Source organism: Littorina saxatilis, linkage group LG10, assembly GCF_037325665.1.
Source record: "Littorina saxatilis isolate snail1 linkage group LG10, US_GU_Lsax_2.0, whole genome shotgun sequence".
Lineage (NCBI taxonomy): Eukaryota > Metazoa > Mollusca > Gastropoda > Littorinimorpha > Littorinidae > Littorina > Littorina saxatilis.
Window position 1 is genome coordinate 8,095,776 of NC_090254.1, and position 22,500 is coordinate 8,118,275.

Consider the following 22,500-nt stretch of genomic DNA (forward strand, 5'->3'; position numbering starts at 1 on the left):
ATCGGTGCGCGAGTTAAGACCAAGGAGGGTTCACCAACGTCAACCAGTTGTTTGTCCTCAACCGCTGTCGCCAAGAACTTAAAAGACTCCGGTCGACCTGGCTGCTCAAAATTCTCCCCCTGCCTCTTTTTCACTCGCCCGATCGAATCCCAGCATTCAGTGCGTACCGGAAACGGAAAGCGCTTTTAAAATGGTCACCCTAGACCAAACGCCGCGGACAAATACTCTTGCAAAACTCGTTTCTGTTTGAGTAACGATCCAGTGCTAAGTATTAATCGATGCATGTTTCTTTTCCCCTGTTATCGCAAAAAAACGGTCAAAGTTTCGGGGAGCTGAGTGCTGTGAATCTGTGTACGAAAACGGATAAGTTACGTAATGCTAGCACACACAGACACACAGACACACAGACACAGACACACACACACACACACACACACACACACACACACACACACACACACACACCTCTATCGCTCTCTTTCTCTTTCTCTCTCTCTCTTTCCACAATGGCGTATTTCACATTCTTATTTATAATTTCAGCGTGTGGCCTTGTCTTGAGTAGCCACAAATACGTTCAGCCAAAACTACATCCGATGCATTTTGACAAATCACTTCTTCGACAACCTCCGTTTTTTTACCATATCCCCACAGAAAACTCGAAAATACAGAAATTAACTGACAAATGGTATTGCAAGCGGTGCTGACAAATCATTGGCTTTAAATAACCGAATAGAGAAACTCAGTCCTTCAGATAACCGTTTGACAAATAGCTGCCACACGCAACAAAACACACGAATGTGGCAAAACGACAACCTTGTATTAAGTTTGCGAGAGGAAACACGATTCGACAAATGAATTCCTGCTAATATAATGCAAACCCTGAAGGTCAACTCAAACGGCCCTGGTGGGAGGCTATTCATCAAGTGACGTGACATCCGCTCTTGATCATGCGGATTCGTGTTCTACATGGAGCATTGTGATCTTAGTTGGCCATGCAGCCATGTGTTATCTGCCTCCCATCTTTCAAGTTGCACGTGCTGGGATTGTGAAACAGGCGCTTGTTGTCACGGTCCGGTCCGTGTCAAATTATGTCCCTCTATTATTGTTCTAGACCCTATAAATAAATATGGAACTTTCAGGATAAGGATGTCAGGAAACTGATTTTGTTTAATGGTTCTGCCTTTGTCTAACAGCTACTAACGAAGACCCTACCTTTGCAGGTAAGGCATTTTGCATTGTGCACGCAAGCTATAATTACTGAATTCAGCTGTGACAACCGAACTTTTATTCTTCCGTTCAGCTGGTGACAAATGTTCCCCGTTCTACACGGGTGGGCGGTGAAAAAATACCCGCCGTCTTGTTAAACCGAAACTGTTAATTCTCCTTCCACAGCAGACAAATGGCTTCCGTTACCTTCTAAATTCGGAGAAATGAGAAAGGGCAAAAACTGGCTACGAGCAATCACAACGCGCCTGAACCCATAACCACAATTCCAAGCACGATTTTGAAAAATAAAGCGAAGAAAATAGCGAGGTCCACGCCTTCCATTAAAAGAAAAGGGGATCGAAAAAAAAAAGGTAAGATGAAAACAAAATCGAAGCTATTCCAGCACCGACTGCAGATTTAAGATGCCACACTTTGTCGCGGCAACCCCCCCCCCCCCCCACCCCCCATCCTTTTTTCTGTGTTTGTTTTAATTTCTGTAACCGTGACAGAGAAAAAAAATCAATGCCCGTGACAAAACACCGCAGCGGAGAAGAGAACAAAACACCCCTTCAAATTAAAAGCGCACAGAACTTTCCAATAAAACGAGAATATTGTTTTGTCTCTGTCATTGCTCGCTTTGTCTGGACCAGAAAACCTAGATGTGGCAAAACATAGGCCGGGAACCCAGTAGCAGAATCCCAATAACATAGTTTAAGGCAGATAAGTCTCTCGTTGGCTCTGCTCATAGAAAACGATCCTGGAGACGGACGTCGGGTGGAACACGTCGTATTGAACGTGCTGGGGGAATAACTGTCTCGCACTTTCTTTTTTTTCTCCTTTATTTTAATTTATTCTGTGATCTCGTTGAGGAGTTGTTTCCGTTTACTTCTAATTCAGATGCGTTCTACTTTGTTCTGTACGTCTGCCTGTCTCTCCCTCTCGCTCTGTCTGCATTTCTCCCCCCCCCCCCTCCTCCCCCCCCCCCCTCTCTCTCTCTCTCTCTCTCCTCTCTCTCTCTCTCCTCTCTCTCTCTCTCTCTCTCTCTCTCTCTCTCTCTCTCTCTCTCTCTCTCTCTCTCTCTCTCTCTCTCTCTCTCTCTCTCTCTCTCTCTCTCTCTCTCTGTAATTAGTAATACTGTATGATTGCGATTGACAATTGTCCTGTTATTGTCTTAATTTTTATGTCTTAGTTTAGCAGGGAAAGATTGTAAGACTAGTCGTGAGCCTAAAATCTCCATCCTTGAGTAATATCGTTCGTTCGTTCGTTCGTTCGTTCGTTCGTTCGTTCGTTCGTTCGTTCTCTCTCTCTCTCTCTCTCTCTCTCTCTCTCTCTCTCTCTCTCTCTCTCTCTCTCTCTCTTTTTTTTTCAGCGCTCTTCAGCTTTTCCCTGGATCGATGCCGCCCTTCTTTGCTGGCAGGGACACCTACTGGGCTTGATCAAAAGGTGAGACAAGCAGAGAAGATGTCGGCAAAAAAACTGCATGGATCGTTGCAGAGAACTATTGTCGGGAAGAAACACGAACCAACACAGTAGAGGCAAGCAAAGGGCAGCTTGACACTATCCAATGCAACCCCTTTCTTCAGGCCACAAAAATCAGGTCTGAAATTGAACGGATTGAAATTGAGGTAAATGTACACCTCACGAACAGGAATCGTGAAAAACCATGGACTTATGTAAGGGGGGAGTCTCAAAAAGAGGGGAGTCTCAAAAAGGGGTGTTTCAAACGAAGGGGGGGGGGGGGGGGGGTGGGGCTTGGTAACCATACTAAAAGCTTAGTCGATCTGTTGACGCATTTTGGTTTTACGTCTATTTGACGAAGCCCACGTGAGGGGTTCTGGGGCTAAACAGCAACGAAATTCGGTTCTTGCTTACGACCTGACAAGGCATTTAGAATGCCCGAAAAAGTTGGGTTCAAGGGAGACAGTTCAGTGCAATAAGAACACGATCATCCATTCTACGGCGAGAGACAACAATGATTTAATTAATCAAAAGAAGAAAAAAACTACCAAAAATTAAAATACAATGGGCGATTACAAAAGATTAGCACAACAAATCTTCGTTTCAATTGCAAAAAAAAAAAAAAAAAAAAAAAAAGAGGAACAAGAATAAAAGCTGAAAAAAACACCCAAGATTTTAAACCGCACACTGCACTGCGATGACCACCTATAACATAAAAACTAAAACCAAAAAACCTGATCCCTCTTAGGAGAACAAAAGCCCGGTGTCAGCAGCTCGAATCGCGGACATTTAACTCGCTGAGAATCCTGATCCCCGGGCCCCGTGGCCAAGACGACGGTCCCTAAGACAACGCCGCACGGCCCTGAACGCGGATGGACAAAACATTGTCGTCGATCTCTGGGTCTACAGGGACAGATGGATGTGACATTGTTGTCCTTCTCCGCCCCCAGCGAACGAGAGAGGTTTGAGATGAAGATGACCGGGAGATGGGGGAGGTGGGGGGGGGGGGGGGAAGATAGGGAGGAGGGAGGGCGATGGAGAAAGACGGACATAGAGGGGTGGGGTGAGGAAAAACGGAGGCATAAAAACAAAACAAAACAATCATGGACCAGTGGACGAAAATGGACAGACAGAGACGGAAAAGGGATTGACAGACAGCTACATACAGTTAGGAGGACAGACAGAGAGGGGGAACAGAGACATAGACAGGTACATGGACAGACAGAGAGGGGGAAACAGAGACATAGACAGGTACATGGACAGACAGAGACGGGGGAAAGGAATGGACATACAGTTGGAGACGGGGGAAAGGAATGGACATACAGTTGCAAACAGATAGAAGGACAGGCAGAGAAAGGGGGGGGGGGGGGGGGAGACAGACTCACAGACAGGTAGATGGTCAGAGCTGGAAAATGACCAAATATGGATAAAAAGGGGAAACACACGATTGGATATTCGAACACTGAAGAGAGGTATAGGTTGACATACACAGACAAACAAAACACGTTTTTGAGAGTCAGGGGGTGGTGTGGGGGGGGGGGGGGTATCGAGAGATATAGAGAGTTCAATTACAATTAACTCCACTACATACGGCTATCGAACGAACTGTGGTAACAGAGACAGAGAAATATAACCAGAATGAGAGAAACAAGACAGACACAAAGGAGACTAAGCACTCAAGAACGACAGACAACAACACGAAGAACTGAGGAGCGAGAAGACATGCATACATACACACAGACATTCACACAGACAGACAGACCGCCAGCCAGCCAGGCGGACAGACATAAATGAAAAAAGGGGTCTATGGAAGGAATCTTAGAGCGGCAAAGGAACAAAGCCATTGTCCACGTTGGCAAGGAGGATTGATACGGAGGAGAAATTCGCCAAGATTGCGTCCAGGGTCGCTGGCCTTTTCTTCTTCCACATTGTGACGCCCTGCCAAAGCAAACCTCTGCCTCCCCTCCATTTCCATCATCCATCTCCCTCCCCCCCCCCCCCTACCCCCTTCGTTGCTTCTCCTCCTTTCTTCACCCTCTTCCAACATTCTTCTTTTTTGCTCCGTTCCTTAGCTTCCTCACTCCCATCCCTTTCTCCATTCCCTCTGTCTTCCGCCCCCCCCCCTCCTTTCTCCCTACCTCTCCCTCCTCTCACAAGCAGTCTTCAATGTGGATAGGCGTCCATCTTCTGCACCAATCACCCCCCCCTCCCCCTCTACCTCCTTTTCTTCCTAAACTTCTTCTTCTCCGTCTATCCCCCTTTCCCATCCACTCTCTCCTTTGCCCTCCATCCTTCTTTATTGTGGATCGCCCATCTTTAGCGTCAGCTGTCACGAGCAACTCTTCTGTCTATGTCGCTTCTGAAATATGTTGCTGTCCTTTCAATCGATCTATCTTAGGATGGTAGGCATTTCAAGGTGTACTTTTTCATCCTTTTCAAAACACTGGTCGACTCAACAAAATAAAAAGTAAAAAACTGCAATAAACATGTTTGTTTCATTAAAGTAAAAAGAGGGGCATAAATAAAGTCATGATAAGGAGAAGGATCCAGGAAAGGATGTGTTTTCGTAAAGAATGCACAAGTGACATCATGCATTAACGACAACTGAGACAGATTTGACATGAACACACACACACACACACACACACACACACACACACACACACACACACACACACACACACACACACACACACACACACACACTCACACACACACACACACACACACTTACCCCTGTATTTGTAGTTTCTGAACCGTCTGGTAACTCCACGGGTTCTTTCGGGGACGTGTAGGTAGCCCATCCTAAGTAATCTTTGCCTTGAGTATCCAACAGAACCACTAAAACAGAAGAAGAACATGCTATTGAAAAATATTGCTTCGTTGTCTGTGATATCATGATACCAGTATCTTTAGTCATTATATTAAAGACAAAACCAACAGTCCATGCAAAGCACATCATAAGTACCATAACTGCTTAATGTTCTGCATTGTAATACCAGTATTTTTGATAACATATTCATGACACACAAAAATATATTTTTTTCTGATGTTTTATTTTGTGTAAGCCTCTCTAATCGATCATAAGTGTACAATCTCCCTAAAAATCCGATTTGTACTGGAAATCGGGCACCATTACGAGGAAACCGCGTCCCATTAAGAAACTTAGAGCATCTTATCACGATATAAAGAAACCTTAAGTATCTAATCATGATGAAGTGTTACAATTCTGCATCAACAAGCCAAGAAATAAGTACATGTATCCAACCCCACGAAGCTACTCCAGCGAGAAAATACAAAAGAACAAATCCATCTTTTATCACACTCGCGGGAGGAGCAATCACAGGCAAAAGACCCAGCAAAAGCTAACGGGGTCTTGAAATATTCATTCTGTTTGCATGCAGGGAACATCAGTCCTGAATAATGCATTCACTCTTGTCTGGCAGTCGTTTCTGAACCAGAATACACAAGACTGGCCTATAGACACATTCTTTGTACAGTGTGGAGAGAATAGTCAAGCAGTGGTATGTTTGATCGTGGATTGTTTGTAAATGTATTGTATGTGTGTGGAGCGAGTGGCTTTGTGTGTGTGTGTGTGTGTGTGTGTGTGTGTGTGTGTGTGTGTGTGTGCGTGTGTGTGTGTGTGTGTGTGTTTGTGTTTATGTGTGTGGGTGTGGGCGGGCGCGTGCGTACGTGCGTGCCTGCGTTTTAGGCTTTGTCTGTCGCTTTGTGTTTGTGTGTGTGGCAATCATAATAACTGAAAATGATGAACACGATGTCCGTATAGTGTTGTGTTGTTTCGCTGTTTCTAATTCAAAACATTTCTCGAACCACTGCACTCTGAAAATGCCACAACCTTATTATCACGACGCACAAAAAGTATCAGTTGAGTTCCCGTTGTGTCAACGTATAAAGCTGCCAAGACTAATTCCGCAATGTCTGTTTTAATTCAACGCGCAGAAATCTGACCCTGCGGGGGAATGGTTTAATATTGTTTTGTTACCCTCACAAACAGACCCTTAAATCCGGTAAAATGATACTATTGTGCTTTCATTATGCTCGTCTTGCTTTGCTGCACAACTGGATATAAAAAGTGCAGCCTGGAATAATAAAAACACAAACGACCGTGCAACCTTTTAAATCAATCTGTTATTGCGACCATGAATGGGTGCTGAAAAGTTAGATACCACGATCAACAGCCAATTGCAATTACTTTTGTTGCGGCAGTTAAGTTACACTGTTGGGCAAAAGAAAGCATATTTATTCTGGGAAAACTAAACCACCAAGAAAAAAAACGTTGATTGTGAAATGTCCATGCTAAAGATGTAGGGAAGACATTCATACACATCCTTACAAGGACTTCTTTGCCCTGAAAAACTTTCACTTGACGACCGCACGTTGCAAAAGGACACTAAAAACTGCTAATTATATGCAGATCTTTGTAAACATAATTGTCTAAAAAGGTTGGCGACTGCGGTCTTGAAGACAGTAAAAGGCTCTATATAGGTCCTCGAAATGAATAGGTTTTGAAACAAGTGTGTTTTGTGCTTGTATCTTGACGAATAAAAACTAAATCTTGTAATATATCTTATAAACCGGTTAGAACTCCACACAAGCTTCACCCCTACATCACCAATCGTTCAGCATACATCAAATGCTAGTGCAACAGCCCACAAGCTTCATCCCTACCTCACCAATCGTTCAACATACATCAAATGCTAGTGCAACAGCCCACAAGCTTCATCCCTACATCACCAATCGTTCAACATACAGCAAATACTAGGGCAACAGTCCACAAGCTTCATCCCTACATCACCAATCGTTCAACATACAGCAAATACTAGGGCAACAGTCCACAAGAGCAGTGTAATTGTGTCCAACATGTATAGCAGCATTAGTGCAACGTCTACGACTGTCATTCTTTTCGGCATACAACGGCATTAATACAACAATCTTACAAGGACAGTGTAATTATGTTCAACATATATACACGTAGCAGCATTAGTGCAACAGTCCACTGGGACAGTATCGTTCTAATCAAGGCCACGCAGCAGACTGAAGCGGCACGTTATACCCGCCATTGACACTGTAAATAGATATCTCGGTAACCGGGAGCGTGGACAGTGAAACCTCGATCGATAACTATCCATTTATCTGGGGTCGTCCACGTAAGTTAATGGGCCCGGCAACGCGACACTTTACAGCTGTTTCCAGATTCAAGCCGCCCGGCTAGCCACCATGCTGATGACAACTTTCAATCAGAGTTGTCCGCCACTGGGCCATAAACCTGCACTGATAGCCTCCCTTTCGGCATTGTCTCCCTTGCCGGCAATGTCGTCACCAGGGTGTAATTTATCCCTATCGCCGCAATAAAAGTAGATCCCTCCTTAATCTTTGATTAGTTCAAATTTTAGGAGCCTAACTTTTTAACTGTCTGCTTGTTCCAGTCAGCGCGTTCTTGAGATGAAATGAGAGACAGAAATGTAAGTATTCTTCTACTTCGTTTTCTTCTTCGCTGATCCTTTACTGTTTCTGTCCTGACTTCTAATGTAAGTGTCCTGTGCAAAGCATATCATTCAAACTTTTGACTTCTTGACAGACAAGAGCAGAAGCAGGTTTGAAAAGAAAAGATTGATAGATAAAATCAAACGGAACATTACTAAAAATAATATATAAAAAGAAAGAAAGACAGATAGAAATGTGGAACAAGGTTCAAATGAAACTAAATACCGAATAACTTGAAAGCCTGTCGTGCTTACTTGGCATGTTGGGTACAAGAACAAGCTTTCCGTGTTCTTTTGTATCAAACTTAGAAGAGAAAAGAATGTCTGAGAAGCATTTAAGGAGAGGCTTATTAGATTGATTTCCCATTCAACACGTGCACATGTGAACTTCGTACGACCAAATGTGCCTACAGATTGGTAATTTTGTTTTTTACTTGTACAGATTTTGCAAACATATTTTCTCTTCAATAAACATTTTGCTGAGCTAACCAGAAACTCGTCAAATGTGAACGACATTATCTGAACACAGACAACAACATTGTCACGTGTCTTTATTGCCGCTCTTTCGCGCTCCGATCAGATACATGGTACAGTAATGTTCGTGTCCCGAACATCATTCCCCATCGATGTCGAGTGTCCCTACCACGAGAACCTGTCTCCCTTTTCCTCGCTTGATCAGTCATCCACAACGGAATGCCATCAACTTTCTCTCTGTCGCTATCTTTCAACGCATCACTGAGACTCGAAGCGCTGCAGGGGTATGAGGGGACAGAGAGAAAGTGAGAGAGAAAGTGAGAGAGCTGTGTGTGAGTGTGTGTGTGTGTGTGTGTGAGAGAGAGAGAGAGAGAGAGAGAGAGAGAGAGAGAGAGAGAGAGAGAGAGAGCGAGAGAGCGAGAGAGCGACTAGAGACAGCGAGAGAGAGACTACAGAGAGAGAGAGAGAGAGAGAGAGAGAGAGAAAGAGAGAGAGATGAAGAGTTCACAAAGCGATGGGGGCCATCCTGAGCCGTCACGTTCGTGTTTCCACACCGTTTTGACTTCCTTGCCTCATGACTCACGTTTGAGTAATGACGACGACCCTCCATGTTCAAATCTTCACGGCTACAAGATGCATGGCCATGGCCATCGGAATAAGCTGCGACCGAGATGTGACCCTCCTTGAACACAAACTAAACTTAGCAAACTGAAACTTTGCTAGTTTAATGCAGTTCTGTAGGACTTGGACGCGACTGCTCTTATTGTATTACTCTTCAAATTGTACCCATGCGTCTTTCCTACCTCTTTCCTCTTTGTCTTTGATTGTTTCCAATATTTTTCTCACTGGAGTTTGAAGCGCTGGTACTTGCCTGTGAAATCTGCAATGATTCTGGGCCAATATCTTTGAGTTGTGAGGGTTATGGTCGGAGCAGTCCTGTCTGGTAGCAATGTCGAATAATTGGATCTGTTTTAGTGCTTTTTATCTCCAATGCTCATCAATGTTTTCTAGCTATAAAATCTAAGATAATCTTGGCATTATGTTGTTAGTGTTTATGTCAAGCTGGTGGGGGTTAGACTAAATTAAGCTCGTCTTCTTTCAGAATGCATCTTTAGATCTTTTTTCAGTGCGAGCTATCCTTCTTAAAGTTGCTTCCCTTTAAGTCACAAAGATATTTCCGAGGCCATAAGTTTGTGATTATGTTCAGTTGGCGGGGGCTGGGGATAAATGAAGAAAGCGACTGGCTGCAAATTCTCATCTATCTTAGTATGCAGCAATATGGTCACAGACCCATAAAAGAGCCATCCGTGTCCGGAGTTAATTCTTCAGGCGTGGTACAGGGGAAATCTTTAGGGACTAGCGTGGCTTAGAACGTGTTTTACTGCCCTACGGTCTGCAAGACATCACAGCCACACCAACTTCTTACTGCTTTTGTCCCCCAACACTTTAATACACGCCCCTTATTCCTTCTCTTCCAACGTCATTGGACTTTGTTGCCCTTGCCCCTGATGCTCGTCTTTTGTTGTTAAGCAGCCGGGGTGCCCGCCCCTTGGTTGCTAAGTGGCAGGAGGCGAGAGCGAGGCTTGATGGTGTTGGTGACAGGGAAATGACCACCGTTGGTGGGGCTGTGTGAGATCTGACCAGTCACACCCACCATTCTTCTCGCCTGGTCGCAATACTGGGCTGACCACTGGCCGGGAGATTAAACTTGAGCTGACACAACCGTTAGCGTGGTGGCCCTAATTCAAATCCAATTGCTTTTGAGTTTTATGGCAAGATTTGACTCGAGTCCAGACAAGAAAGAAAGCGGAGGGAGGGACGGGGAATGTCCGTCTGTTGCTCACGTTAAAGGCACGCGTGTTTCAGTTTCAGCGTAACAGCTAGCGAGTGAAATAAAAAGAGTTAGAGTAAAATGGGAGACAAAGCCGTTGTTGTTGAATCCGGTCGCCGCATGTAGATCAAAGAGGTGACATAAAACTGTCTTTATTGCCACCATCAGCAGTCAGAATTGTAACATGAAAACAAAACCTCGTCATATTGCATGTGCTGTGAGTTGTACGAGCGGAGCAGCGTGAGTCCTACCTGAATGTTTCTCGTCTGATCATGGTGGGAAAGAGAGAGTTGCAAAAATGCGTCAGATGTAAATGTAAAGCGAATCCATACCAGCAGCCTAAAACATCCTCCAACACTACGGGATAGTTGAGCAAACTGGATAAACAGAATAAGAAGCGAACTCGTCTTTACTTAATAATAATAATAATACGAGAATTTATAACGCGCACATATCTCACCACAAGGCGACTCAAGGCGCACTCATAGTCATACACATTCTTTTTTTGTTGTATTTTTACAATCCCCAGCGACGCAATTTTGCACCAGGCAACACTCGTAAGTTGTATTTACGTCTGACAACAAGCAAGTGAAACCAGCATTGCAACTTCCAAACCCCCTCCAGCTTCTAAAACCCAAAAGATAAAATGCCGACGGAAAACCGAAGAAGAAACACCAGACTGGAAGTGGAAGAACAAAAACTAACAAGCTTGTTAAAAAGGGGAAAGGCCGGTTTCAGAAATCAATTAAGGCTAATGCTCCCATTAGAACCAGCAGGCACCTAGGGTCATTACAGTGGGCAGCACAAAAAACGACCCTTGGTTTGACAAGAGGCTTTTAGCTTCCAACCCTTATCGTCTATCCCTTAGCTGTTTTAATTCCTGCCTCCCCGCAGGACTGCCCTTGCACCAATTTGCAGCAGAGACCTCAGAGACAGGCAGAGGCGTGTCCTTCTTGTCTGTCAGGATCAGAACCGCGGTGAAAGTGATGCCTTTTGTGTGCCGGTCACCTGCACGGAGTTACCTGTCAAAAGATGTCACGCGACACACCTTGTCCAGGTAAAACAACGTCGACAACGCTGCGGGGATACCCTTGATCTCTTCTTCCGTCTTCGGTGCTGGTTACCTGTCTCGAGAAGGAAAATGAAGACCCCTGCCTATCATCAGAATGAAAATGAAGACTCCACAAACTTGGGTATTCTTGAAAAATATGGGTCTTGAAATGTCAGAAGTTCATTTTACACATGAGGTGAAGAACAAATGCAGACTGCAGTTGACATCACAACCGTAAGCCTGGGGGGGGAGGAGAGAGAGAGAGAGAGAGAGAGAGAGAGAGAGAGAGAGAGAGAGAGAGAGAGAGAGAGAGAGAGAGAGAGAGAGAGAGAAAGAGAGAGAGAGAGACGGTGACTCACTTAAGACAATTCAATTCGGAAGTCTTTCTGGAAGAAAATCCAATTTCGCTGCACGGAAGTAGGCGGCGACATTTTTTTGTACAGCGATCTGAAGTTTGCATGTGAAAGCCTCTTTTAAGCGACAATTTAAAAGGGCGAACAAACACTTTAAAAGGAGTCAGTGTCTTTTTTTGTATTGCCAGCGAGCGTGTTCGAATGTTACAAAGAGAAGGGAGAAGTAATTGTACGGACAGAAGCACTGCTAAATGTTGAAAGTATGGTCAAAAGAAAACACTGTTGGCGTCTTCTCTGTAACGCAGAGGCATGCGTTCTGCTACATTCAAAACCTTTGAGACCAGACAACGTGGAAGACAAAAAAAACCACATTGTAATTCCCAACCATTACAAACAAGGCCTCCAACACAGACAGGTAGCACTTGCTTGAACAAGGACATGCTTAGTGCACAAGACCAACTGACCACCAGGCAACTCCTTTTTGGAGCCATAGCCATGCCGCATTAAACATCAACACTACAATTTTCCATACTGGGTGTTCTATGGTTGTGAAATTGAGGCATAGCGTCAAGCAAAAAAGGTAGGTTAAAGTTGCTTGAAAGGGACAAGTTTTGTCGACAAAAACCAATAGAATCATATGGACTTCTTGCCATTCTGAACAGTGTTCCATACCAGATGTTCTGTAGTTGGATGATAGAGAACATGGGGCACAAAGGCTGGGACAGAGACATCCCCTTCGGGACCAAAATACTCATTCTTCACGGTAACGACCGAATAGCACGTTTCACGCCCCGCTCTGCCACAACAATGCATGGGCCACCTGAACCTGACCGACTTGGGGCATTGTTGATGGTCCGGATTCTGACCGCCCTTTTTTCTTTCATCCTTCTCTCCCTTCCTCCCAGCCAGGTAGGACGCTGACACCACCAACACCCCCACCCCACCCCCCACCCCTCCCCTTCCTGTCCTATGATCCACCTCGCGCATTCCTATTTCTCTCTCTCTCTCTCTTTCACTCATCTTGTTATTTTTGGTCACTCCACACACGCACACACACTCTCTCTCTCTCTCTCTCTCTCTCTCTCTCTCTCTCTCTCTCTCCCTCTCTCTCCACCCCACCCCACCCCACCATGCACGGCCCTCATTCTTTTCTGGTCAGTCTCTCCCCCCTCCCCCCTCCTTCTCTCCCTGTACACTCGTCCATCTCATTGCCCCCGGAGACTCCTTGATCCTTTACGCAGAGCTCTCAACTGGTTTGGGCAGTGCGACACAAGTAGCAAGATTTACGATGACACCGGTGTCAGGATTAGAGTTGTTGAAGAGGTACACTTGTCTTCACAAACCGTGGTCTCCGCATCTTAGTATTTTTTTCATGCACAGCTTCGGACTTTAGTGTGAAAAGTTCAAAAACCACAAGTGGAAAGGACACGTGTTAAAACAAAAATTACGTATATGTATGGTTGGAATTGGTTTTCCTTTCTGGAGCATATTATTATGGTTGCTCGTCTCTATGTTTCTGTGCATGTTTGTTTTTTGTTTTGTTTTTTATCTGTGCACCTTGTCTGTCTGTACGTGTGTGTGTGTGTGTGTGTGTGTGTGTGTGTGTGTGTGTGTGTGTGTGTCTCTCGCTCTCTCTCTCTCGCTAAACTGCTCACCAAGAATTGTGACAATACAATGGCCAGGTGTTAAGCTATCAATAATTTAAGCTATCCTGTCAGTGGTGCATCAACATTCATACGACCGAAATAACAACAATTTTGAAGCAAACAGCTACCGACTAGAACACGGACAACCGCTGCAGATTTTTCACTCGGCCAATACAACCATCATCGCCATCACGGGAGAGAAGCCTCAAGGGTCACCCACAGGGAAACCGTGCCGTTCCGGGTAGAAACACCCATAAATCAACCCCTCCTCACTCTGCCACCCTTCGGCCTTCGGGTGTTGGGGACAGGTGAAAATTGATGGGTCAATTCCCCCCGGTACTCCACTCCCCGATGCATTGCTTGACCGCTCCTGTACAAGTGAAAGGGAGAACCGAACCGGGCGCTGATGCAGTTTGGAGTCACTATGCGCTATTCTGAAACCTCGCAACTCTCTGCCAACACTATTACAGCCACCGTGAAAGAAAAGCTCAGTTGACTTCTTGTCCAAGTAGTTTTCGTCACTAGACTGATCTTGTTCGTAACAACATAGACAACGGGTCACACTGACCATCTGTACGCAGGTGGGGGAGACAAGGGCGCGTGACCTCCCACTGATGGTTATCTCCCCTTGTTGTGGCCGTTTCAATTAGGACTTGGACGAAAAGCTGGAGAAACTGTGAAAGAGCTGGAATAGTGGGATAGAGTTAGGGTCGATTGTGGGTGAGATTTATGTCACGAGACCGAGATTTGCGTCAGATTTGTGTCAGTGAGGGACGCATAATGAGGAGGTGCTTGTGAGTGATGACGCTGTCCTTGCCGTTTCGTGGGGTCATCAGTCTTCCAGCCGTCACCACTACCTCAACGTCTGTAATCACAACTGCCCCCTTTGCTGAAATACATGCCCATTTCCGAGATCCCCACGGCAAACTGGCTTTCATTGAGGCTCGAAATACGGAATTCTATTAGTCGTGGTCTCAATGACCGGAGACAGCGTGGAAGTCTAGAGGCAGAGAATTGGATGAAGACTGAGAGACACAGAAATGGAGGGAATTCGTTGCAGACTGAACACATAAGACAATGTCATTTTTGTTTTCTCAAATGACTGAACTACACTGAAACCAAACAAACGTGTCTTTACCAATACAAACTACTTTATTTCCATTGCTAAAAGTTTCCTACTTTCCTACCACTAAAGTATACACATGTCCACGTGTACACACACATGTTGAAAAGGCAAGTTCTACACAAACAGCTAATGTGCTCTTGGGAGTACCCATTCCAGAAAATATCCCCAAATCATTTCTAACAACACTGCCGGAGTGATACCAGCTTGATCCTCTGTGCTGACAAGCCCACCAAAGCCAGCCAAGCGACCCGGGGCAAATTCCATTAACCCACGAAATAGACCCTGCAGTCTTAGACCTTATTTCCCCGGACACACGGCCTGTTTTTGGCTGGACGCGATCAAAGCAAGACTTTACAGGGAAGGGCCAGAGAAAACAGAGGACAGGAGAGAGACAACAGGCACAGACCAGTGGCGGGTGGATGTGTTCGTGGTCTCAGATCTGAAGAAAGGGCCACAGATCTTGATGAGAATGCGCGAGAAAAAGAAAAAAAGAAATAAAGAAGGAAAGGAAGAAAGAAGGGATAGGGAGAGTCAGACAAAAAGACAGAAAGAAACAAACTAAGAAGGAAAATTGGGAAAAGAAAAAAAGAGAGAAAGACAGAAAGAGGAGAACAAAGTTAGATTAGGCCCAAAAAAAAAATTGTCTGTTTAGGGTAACCCGACCGACCGACCCTATCGATTTGGCGCCGACCCAAAAACTTTTTTTTGATTTAAAAAAAAAAAAAAAAAAAGAGGTAAAAATGCTAAAAAGAGACATTTGGCGTTTCTTTCTCTCCCTTTCTCTCTGTTTTATTTATACGTTAGTTTTGAAACATGTATTCATCAAATATAAGAAGTGAATGTTCAGCCAACATAGCATTTACACAAAAAAAAAAAAAAAAAAAAAAAAACTTTACCTACCTACCGACCCTACTTTTTTTTGGTCATGTTACCCTAAACAGACAATTTTTTTTTTGGCCTTACATTAAAGTTGAAGACAAATAAAGAGCAATTTGGGGGCAAGGTAAACGGAACCAAAGTCAAGGCCAAAGCCTAACTTTCACAAAGGTGCAGATATCAACAGACGTCACTTCCAAAGAAAAAGAAAACAAGTAATAACCCGACTTCAAGTATTGACGAAAGTTCAGAGACTGACACATAATGAAAACGAAAGAAGAAGAAACCCGATGCTAAACTTCAATTCGCAAAGGACGACGAAATTGCAACATGACTGAGCAGCGCGCGACAAGGGAACGAGAGAAAGTAAAGATACGCGAAGGACACAATATTGTCACATAGCAAAAAGCGAGATCTGAACTCAAGTGAACCACCCCCACAAAACAAAACATTTCAAATATTCAACAAAAGCAAAGACACGGACGAGTAATACCAAAAACAGAAAAATCCAATCCGAACCACAGGGACATACAACAAGCAGGACCTCAGAGAGTTCAGAAAAGCAAAGAAGCGAGGAGGGCATACCGCCCAGAGAAAGGGGTAAGGAAAAAAGGGCATACTTCTCACAAAAAGAAAGAAAACGACCACGACCGCGACTTAAAATTTGAAAGCAAAACAGACCTAGGGCAATGCAGGGAGCTGGAACATGGAAGGTGGAAGCAAAGAATACACCAGAAGGGAGCTGAGACAGGTAAAGAGCAGAACAATGGAAGCAAGCGGTCAGGAACAGGGTGAGGCAAGCAAGCGACCCGGTCGCTGGAAGTGATCTGATTTGAAGGCTTACGCGAAGAGCGCAGGGGATAATGCGGCACGAAGCGTGTCAGGAATGGAAAGTTATCCCACGTCCCTTGAGATAAGCCAGGCCTCGTGCTAAAGCGCGGTGAGAAGAAAGAAGAGGAGACGGGGAGCGATGGTGAGTTGTAGAAAATGGAAGTTTCAACAGTGTCAAAAATCGATACTTCACGATAGATCGTTTTTCCTTGCACTTGGCTGGCAATGTTGAGCTAAACGAATCGATAGCACCTATTTTCAATGCAACTGATTCCAGATTGATGACTGCTTTTCGCCCAATCAAATGTTACTGTGCACGCAAGTAAAAATAACGTATAATTTATGATCGCAGTTAAAAATACACACACACACACACACACACACACACACACACACACACACACACACACACACACACACACAAACTGAGCGTCAGATCTATTTAATCAATGTTAATATCCATCGACGTCTTATACTCTGATCCTCACAACAACAAAGGACAAAGACCATAAGGGGAAAATGCACTCACTACCGAGAGCTGCCCTAAAAAGCCATGCAGGGAGCAAACAAGGATCTAACAAAGACAAGACACGTCCTCCACAAAGGACCAGAGGAAGCCCAAACACCGACAGAAGCAGCACACACATCCATACAGTCCAAGCCCCCAGCGCCCTCGGCGGACTCTCCATTCTCCAAACGTCTGAGTTCCTGACTATCTATCAATACAAGGCCAGACATTGGCACGTGATTGGGTGTCCCCAAGGTGATCTCGCGCCACTGTTTACCTACATGGTTCCCGCTCACTTTGAGCTTCTGCGGGGCCTGGGCGGAGATAGAATTGGCTTAAAGATACCTACCTGCCTTCCAGTGTCCACTATCGTGCAGACCGCCACAGTTCAATGCAGGCCTTTACCTTCTCACGCCAAAGAGCATCCTTCCACTTGGACATAGCATGGCGGCTTAGTCTTATTTTGTGAGTGAGTGTGGCTAAATCAAATAAGCATATATTGACATAGCATGGCGGCTTAGTCTTATTTTTTTATTATATGAAGTCGTATATCGCGCGCGTATCTCCAGACTCGGACTCAAGGCGCAGGGATCTATTCATAAATAAGCATATATGGACATAGCATGGCGGCTTAGTCTTATTTTGTGAGTGAGTGTGGCGAAATTGAATAAGCATATATTGACAAAAGTGCATCCTTCGACTTGGACATAGCAGGCCGCTTAGTATTATTTTGTGAGTGAGTGTGGCTAAATTAAATAAGCCTATATTGACATAGCATGGCGGCTTAGTCTTATTTTGTGAGTTTGTTTGTTTGTTTGTTTGCCGCCCAGCCGACCACGAAGGGCCATATCAGGGCGGTGCTGCTTTGACATATAACGTGCGCCACACCCAAGACAGAAGTCGCAGCACAGGCTTCATGTCTCACTCGGTCACATTATTCTGACACCGGACCAACCAGTCCTAGCACTAACCCCATAATGCCAGACGCCAGGCGGAGCAGCCACTAGATTGCCAATTTTAAAGTCTTAGGTATGACCCGGCCGAGGTTCGAACCCACGACCTCCCGATCACAGGGCGGACGCCTTACCACTAGGCCAACCGTGCCGGTATATTTTGTGAGTGAGTGTGGCTAAATTAAATAAGCATATATTGACATAGCATGGCGGCTCAGTCTTATTTTGTGAGTGTTTTGTTTGTTTGTTTGTTTGTTTGCTTAACGCCCAGCCGACCACGAAGGGCCATATCACTTATCAGGGTGGTATTTTGTGAGTGAGTGTGGCGAAATTAAATAAGCATATAATAAGGCAAAAAAAAAAAAAAGTCTGTTTACGGTATACCGACCCTATTTTTTCGCGCGACTTTATTTTGGCATTTGGGGGAGAGAAAAAGTCTGTTTTTGGGCAAAATAACTTAAAAATATGTTGGTTTTTTTGGAGAAAAAAAATTAAATAAATAAATCCCGACCTACCGACCCTATTTATTTTGCCTATGTTACCATAAACAGACTCTTTTTTTGCCTAAGTGCCAGCGCAAACAACAAATCCATGTTCCACAGGAAGCAGCAAGTTTGGTATGTGTCCAAGAGGAAGGAGACTCGTATCCAATGTAAAATCCTGGGCGGATGTATGGCGATCTGCAAAATGTATAACACAGGTCGGACAGTATCTTTAAGTTCTGACACTTTCCAGTCCCTCCAACACCTCGCCTCTATCGAATCAGAACACGCCGATAATAAGGGTGGTCTTGAACTGCTTTTTGTCAGAAAGTTGTTCGCTTACTGAAGAGAAAGAATTACCCGAGATCAAATTGGATTACGATTCATCCTAGCTTGCGGAAGATCAACATGAGAAAAACAATTTCAACGGATTACATTTACATTTCTGGCAACTTCTTCAAGCGGGTCTGGTTCGAAAGTAGGGCAGTTTACTTTTTTCCAATTTCAAACTCGTAAGCCTAGACATTTTCTTCAAAATCGATCTGACTCCCTCCTCCAGAAGTGCAATGAAAACACTGACCTACTCCGCTTTTTCTAAAAGACCCTCAAAAGGACTGGGTGGCCGAGTGGTAACGCACTTGCGCTCGGAAGCGAGAGGTTGCGAGTTTGACCCTGGGTCAGGGCGTTAGCAATTTTCTCCCCTCTTTCCTAACCTAGGTGGTGGGTTCAAGTGCTTGTCTTTCGGATGAGACGAAAACCTGAGGTCCCTTCGTGTACACTACATTGGGGTGTGCACGTTAAAGATCTCACGATTGACAAAAGGGTCTTTCCTGGCAAAATTGTATAGGCATAGATAAAAATGTCCACCAAAATACCCGTGTGACTTGGAATAATAGGCCGTGAAAAGTAGGATATGCGCCGAAATGGCTGCGATCTGCTGGCCGATGTGAATGCGTGATGTATTGTGTAAAAAAAATTCCATCTCACACGGCATAAATAAATCCCTGCGCCTTGAATATGTGCGCGATATAAATTGCATAAAAAAAAATAAAAAAATAAAAATCCCTGCGCTTAGAACTGTACCCACGGAATACGCGCGATATAAGCCTCATATTGATTGATTGAGAACTCATAAGATTGATGGAAACGCTGAACATCTTACGGACGAGAATAGCCATCTTGCCTGAACATCTTAAGACAACCGAGAATTGACACCTTGACTTGAAACGCTGAACTTCTTAACGACAAGCTTGAATGGACACCTTCGGACGAAGTGCTCAACATCTTAAGACAACCGAGAATTGACACCTTGAATTGAAACGCTGAACTTCTTAACGACAAGCTTGAATGGACACCTTCGGACGAAGTGCTCAACATCTTAAAGACACCCGTCAATAGACAGGATATTCACTCTTGGGAAGTGTGGCATGGACTGCTGGGTGGCTCGCCTTCAATACCAAGCAAGATCAATGGGGCAAAACGTCCGCTGCTCCATCGATCCACTCACGCTCTGTGTTACTTGCAGCACCACCATCGTCACGCTATACGCTGCACGGCCTCCAGGAGAGGGGCCACCGGATACTCACTGTTTGTGTGACTTATAGCACTACTGTCGTCACGCTAGATGCCACAGAGGATCCTGAGGAGTTGAAACTGGATATTCTTTATTTGTGTGATTCTTGGTACCATCATTGTCAAACCTATATATGCTATACGCTCATACATAGGTGTAACATGATCCTCACTGGTTGTTTGGCTCTTAGCACTACTTCCAACTACGAACGTCCACCAAATCAAAGTGTGCTTCTGGTTCAACCGGCCAGTTTTATATTAGCTGTTAAGTCAGAACTTTCTGCCAGTTGCTCCAATTACCTCAACCAAGACAGGAACTCTCAGACAAAGCTTACTGGACATACTTCCATGGACTTATATTTAACCGCAACCGCCCATTTACCAATCTTCAAACGCCATTTTAGAACGGGAAAAAACACCATAATTGAACGTTGGCCAAGACGGTGACTGGGAGACGACGTCTCCTGGACTTATTCCGATGGAACACAGTCACGATAGAAAGTGATCGGAGCTAACTCAATAAGAGTTATTTCACAGCGCAGGAGATACTTCAAAAGCCCGTTACCCGTGCACGTACAGATCGGAATTAAAAACGTTTGGTTTCCAAGACTACAAGGGAAAGTGTGTGTGTGTGTGTGTGTGTGTGTGTGTGTGTGTGTGTGTGTGTGTGTCTGTGTCTGTGTGCGCGCGTGCGTGCGGATATAATATGCACAAAAGCCATATAATCAGTTAATTTAACATGACCTTAATACATCAATCAATCAAGGAAGCTTACTCGTCAAAGGCATACCAAAAATATCACCAGCATTCATAAAGCCGACTGAGCTTTAAAAAAGCACACCAAACAAAATCATAAAACCAAATAAGCTGGATCATATTCAAAGACTCTTAATTCTAAAACTTCACAGACTTCAAGGAAAGAGGAAGGGGTAAAAAGAAGGACTACAGAAAAAAAAGCTTACATGCCAAACGAGGCTTCAAGTTTGACAGAATCGATAATGGCTGCTGGTGCTGAGCCACAGCACACGGAGACGGAGGATACAGCAGAGGGACTATGGCCCTCTCTGCAACCCAATAATCATTTGAAATACAATAATACCACGGGCTTCCCTCTTCTGTCTTTCTTGGGGCGACCTCCTTCCCTGTGACGTCACCCCCCCCCCCCCACTCTCCAATAAACGCGCCCGTTGCCTCCCCTATACCTCCCTATCACCCCTCTGTGCACTCCTACTTCCATACAACTCAAGTATTTTTCTACCTCGAATCTCTCCCTTCTCTCTTTTCCATCTCTCCTTCCCTCCATTCGTGTACCCTTTGTCCTTGGGGACTGTAGCTTCTGTCCCAAACCCCAACAACAAGGCAAAATATTGCACTCCAAGTCTTTCCATACTCCTAAATTTGAGAGTGTGTCAGCCATATTGGCCCAGATCATATGCAAGGTGGGACAATCGAGATGTCCAAATTGCAGCAGTTCGCAAAGCCATGAAATTGCTACTCCCTATTTCTCTATGTGCGTGCGTGCGTGCGTGCGTGCGTGTGTGAGTGTGTATGCGATCGTGCGTGCGAGCATGCGTGTGAGATGTGTTTGCAATGTGCAGAGGTCAGCCATATTGGCCAAGATCATATGGAAGGTAGGAAAACTGAAATGTCAGACGTGGCGTGCAGTGATGGCTAAATCATTCGCCTGCTAGCTCGCTGCGCCCAGGCCTTAAAGATGACAGCGCTAGGAAAGGCCTCCATTACGGGATCGAAATCGAAAAGTGGTAATGAAATAACTTTCAATTGTTTTTTTGCACCTTTCCTTTCAAAGAGGTGGAAAGTTCAGGGCTGGTGTAAAATGGCAAACGTCGGGAAAGCGCCGGTTAACAACGAAAAGAAAAAGGAAACCATTCGATTATTTCCTAACGTTGTGGCAGGGTTAATTTGTGAGTGTCAAAATGAAATTGAGACAGTTAAACGAAAGATAAGAGAGCTGAAGGCTGGCAGCTTTCAAACCACTTTTGTATTCGTCCTAGTTTGTCTGGGTGAGGATCACACTGACTGTGTGCGTGTGCGTGTGCGTTGGTGTGTTGGTGTGTGTGGGTGTGTGTGTTGGTGTGTTGGTGTGTGTATGTGTGTTGGTGTGTTGGTGTGTGTGTGTGTGTGTGTGTTGGTGTGTTGGTGTGTGTGTTGCCGAATATTTCTTTTCATATCCTACACTTTCTATTTTCACCTTTATCTTTCAAAACATTCTTTTTTCTCTTGTTACTAGCACCACCACCGGTAACCCACACGACGGTTTTCTTTGTGCCAAGGCCTGACACTTCACAAGAGATTGAACAATCCTGTAAAGCAATCGGCGGGGGCAAAAGAATACTCCAAAGATATTACTCCCTAGCACTCTACAAGCGCCAACGCGTGCCGTTCTACGAGAAACCCGAACTCCCTTTCTGAATCCCTACTCCCCTGGGGAACACCAGTTTCGGTCTTCGGAAGCCAAAACAAATCCCAAATTACCCAAATCTCTAATTCGTTTCTTTTTTGGCCCAGGCCCCGCTTGAAACAACAGTGGCTTATTAACGGTACTCTGACATGTATTCTCTGAAAACAGTGGACTGCGACGACTTGACAGATGAAGACTGCTTGGGAT

At 44.8% G+C, this 22,500-nt stretch overlaps 1 protein-coding gene across 3 annotated transcripts in view; it reads right to left on the bottom strand.

Annotated features, from left to right (window-relative positions):
- The window catches only part of LOC138978085 (ephrin type-A receptor 4-like), a 203,772-nt gene that overhangs the window by 136,678 nt on the left and 44,594 nt on the right, over positions 1 to 22,500 (bottom strand). For all 3 annotated transcript variants that reach the window (XM_070350713.1, XM_070350712.1, XM_070350711.1), the window contains exon 2: positions 5,399 to 5,505. In XM_070350713.1, the coding sequence (XP_070206814.1) occupies positions 5,399 to 5,505 (107 nt within the window). The remainder of the gene's footprint in view (positions 1 to 5,398; positions 5,506 to 22,500) is intronic.